The sequence below is a fragment of the Berghia stephanieae genome, chromosome 5 (assembly GCF_034508935.2).
Source record: "Berghia stephanieae isolate SIO BIC M18660-M18661 chromosome 5, UCSD_Bste_1.3, whole genome shotgun sequence".
In the NCBI taxonomy this organism is placed as follows: domain Eukaryota; kingdom Metazoa; phylum Mollusca; class Gastropoda; order Nudibranchia; family Aeolidiidae; genus Berghia; species Berghia stephanieae.
In genome coordinates, this window is record NC_088364.1 from 11068311 (window position 1) to 11070860 (window position 2550).

The following is a 2550-nucleotide window of genomic DNA, read 5'->3' on the forward strand; positions in this document are numbered from 1 at the left end:
GAAGTCGAATTTTTTTCTGACTTCCCCGCCCTCATTCCTCTATCCTCCTCGTAGGGATGGGCTAGCTGGGTTTATTAGATATCTAGCGGAAAGTACATTGTTATGGAGTCGCGTCTTATCCAAAGGGTAACAAGGATTTGATATTGTCCTTTTAACACTATAGAAACCGGGATAAACCCCTTCTCGGTGAGTCATATGGTTCTAAATCACTATTTGATGACGATACTAAAATAAGTCAACCGATCTTTTCTACTATGATTGACTGTCAAAATACTCTGTATCCCTGTGTATGTATAAACATTACCCGCTGTCTCAAAGCATTTTCTTGTGTGTTGAACTTGAAATAAAAACTGCAAATGTGACCAGCCGTCTCAAAACGGTATTATGTCGGGATGCTTTGGACCACAAAAAGTGACTTTAACAGTAATTTGGTAAGAAATACGAACTTTGGGTCTTTTGTAATGAAAGAACGTGTATATATTCTCCGTCATTTAGGAGATATATTAACCATAAATTTCATATTTATGGCTAAACATAAATTTTCCACCACCTAGTTCATCCCGACATAATACAGTTTTGGGACGGTGGGTCACAAATATGAACCTCAGTGGATAATTTCTATTTGTCAATGATGGAGATAGAATACAAAGTGCCAAATGCTGACATTTGAACAAGAACAAACCATCAGCAAATGGATGTCCAGGTCAGACGCAGAAAGTGGCGATGAGTTGGTTGGCCATACCCTGCGGAAAGAGGCCTGTAATATAACCAAGCAGGCTCTCGAATGGAACCCACAGGGCAAGAGGAAACGGGGTCTTCCAAAACAGACTATTGGAGGAGAAACCTTCACCAAGATTTGAGCGTCTCCGATCTTACCTGGAGTGAGGCAAAGGTCTGTGCCAAGGACAGAAGAAGACGGAAGAGTGCTGTTGAGGTCCTTTGCTCCGCCAGGAGCCAAAAGGCATAGTCAAGTCATTGTAATGATGGAGATAGAATACAAGTTATTGCATTGCAATCAACTGAACGTTGGTATCTCTTATCATTTTGATTCTACATTCACTTCTAGGGTCTCGATCGAGGTGTACTTATTTGAAGGTCTGATAACCCAATAATTCATTATGACCTCATAATTGTTGTAATGGAAATCTTTTAAAAAATGACGCAACATATTGTCCATTACAACAATGTTAAATTAGGCCCTTAATTGCGTTCGGCTGCCAGACCTGTATATATGTACGCCCCGGTCCCGATTAATCCGAATATAATAGCGTTTTGAAGCGGTGAGTCATATATTATCTATATATAAGACAAAGAAAAATAACAATGAATTGTTTTTTATCTCGATTTATTGCTGCTAGTCATAAATCCAGAACATAAACCAAATCAATAATAAACAGTTCTACTTATTTGTCAACAAGGAAGTCGATAGTCTGAGCACATCGACTTGTCACCAATCGTCTACGGTACTATATCGAGACGGTGTGGATGCTAAAAAGGATATATTTTTATTTTTTTATTATTTTTTTTTGGTGTATGGATTATATGAAAAGTGGGTTAATTTTTTAATAATTTTTAAAAGCTTTAATGAGGAGAAATATTCTTTATCTAACACTTGTTTTTTTTTCTTTTGTTGTTTTTTGTTTTAAATTATTATTATTATTTTTATTTATTTTTTTTTTTTTATTTATTTATTTATTTTTTTTTTTTTTGGGGGGGGGGGGGGGGTATTAAAATCAATATTACAATCAAGCTGGCCGATTAACACACTTGCAAAATTTGTGTACGAAAGTTTGAGGAGTTTTTTGTTGTTGTTTTTGAGGTTTTTAAAAAAAATAATTTTGTTTTACCTTGAGTGGATATATTTCAATTAAGTCCTACAAGCCGATTTGATTATTCATTAATTGATGCATTTGCTTTACAAGAATATATTTATTTGATATTTGTTTAATGTATTTTTTAAAAATATATTCATTTAATATTCATTGATTTATTCATCAATTAATAATAAAAATAGTATCTTTTAAAAATCCCGAAACACATAAACGGCAGTCAAGTGATTAAAGGGGCTTAATTCATGTGACCGATAATTATAATTGTTATGTCCCTTGACGGGCGTAGGCAGCGATCGTCTGACTGACAACACGAGTTATTGTTATTGCTAATTGCCATTAACATCAGCACATTAAATCTATGTACAAACAAACATCGATAGGCAAGTGGGATGTGTCGTTGGTCTGTTATCCACACACACTGGCCACTTATATAGTCTCTCCCTGATAAAGGACACACACCGTCCTATATATAGTATAACACTATCATTATACAATTATACTAATAAAATATTGGGCTTTGAGAAAGCAGTCAAATTATAGATACTTTTACTTTTTTTTTCTTCTAATAGCTTAATAAAACCCGGTGTGTTCAAAGAAGCGATATAATTTGTGTGTTTTTTTTTCATTCTCAGGATGATGTTAAAAATTGGAATATTTTGTTTCGTGTTTGTGATAATTTCGTCCTGTGCAGGTGGGTAGACTAAATGTGATGTTAGAT

The 2550-nt window shown here is 34.5% G+C and overlaps 1 protein-coding gene across 2 annotated transcripts in view; it reads left to right on the forward strand.

Annotated features, from left to right (window-relative positions):
- Positions 1-2206: 2206 nt before the first annotated feature.
- The window catches only part of LOC144972399 (uncharacterized), a 13761-nt gene continuing 13417 nt past the window's right edge, over positions 2207-2550 (forward strand). Inside the window, exons 1-2 of one of the 2 annotated variants that reach the window (XM_078913541.1) lie at positions 2207-2232; positions 2465-2523. In XM_078913541.1, the coding sequence (XP_078769667.1) occupies positions 2222-2232; positions 2465-2523 (70 nt within the window). In that variant the 5' untranslated portion in view covers positions 2207-2221. Of the gene's footprint in view, positions 2233-2285; positions 2305-2464; positions 2524-2550 lie in introns of those variants that run through there. The other variant, XM_078913542.1, reaches the window with a different exon arrangement.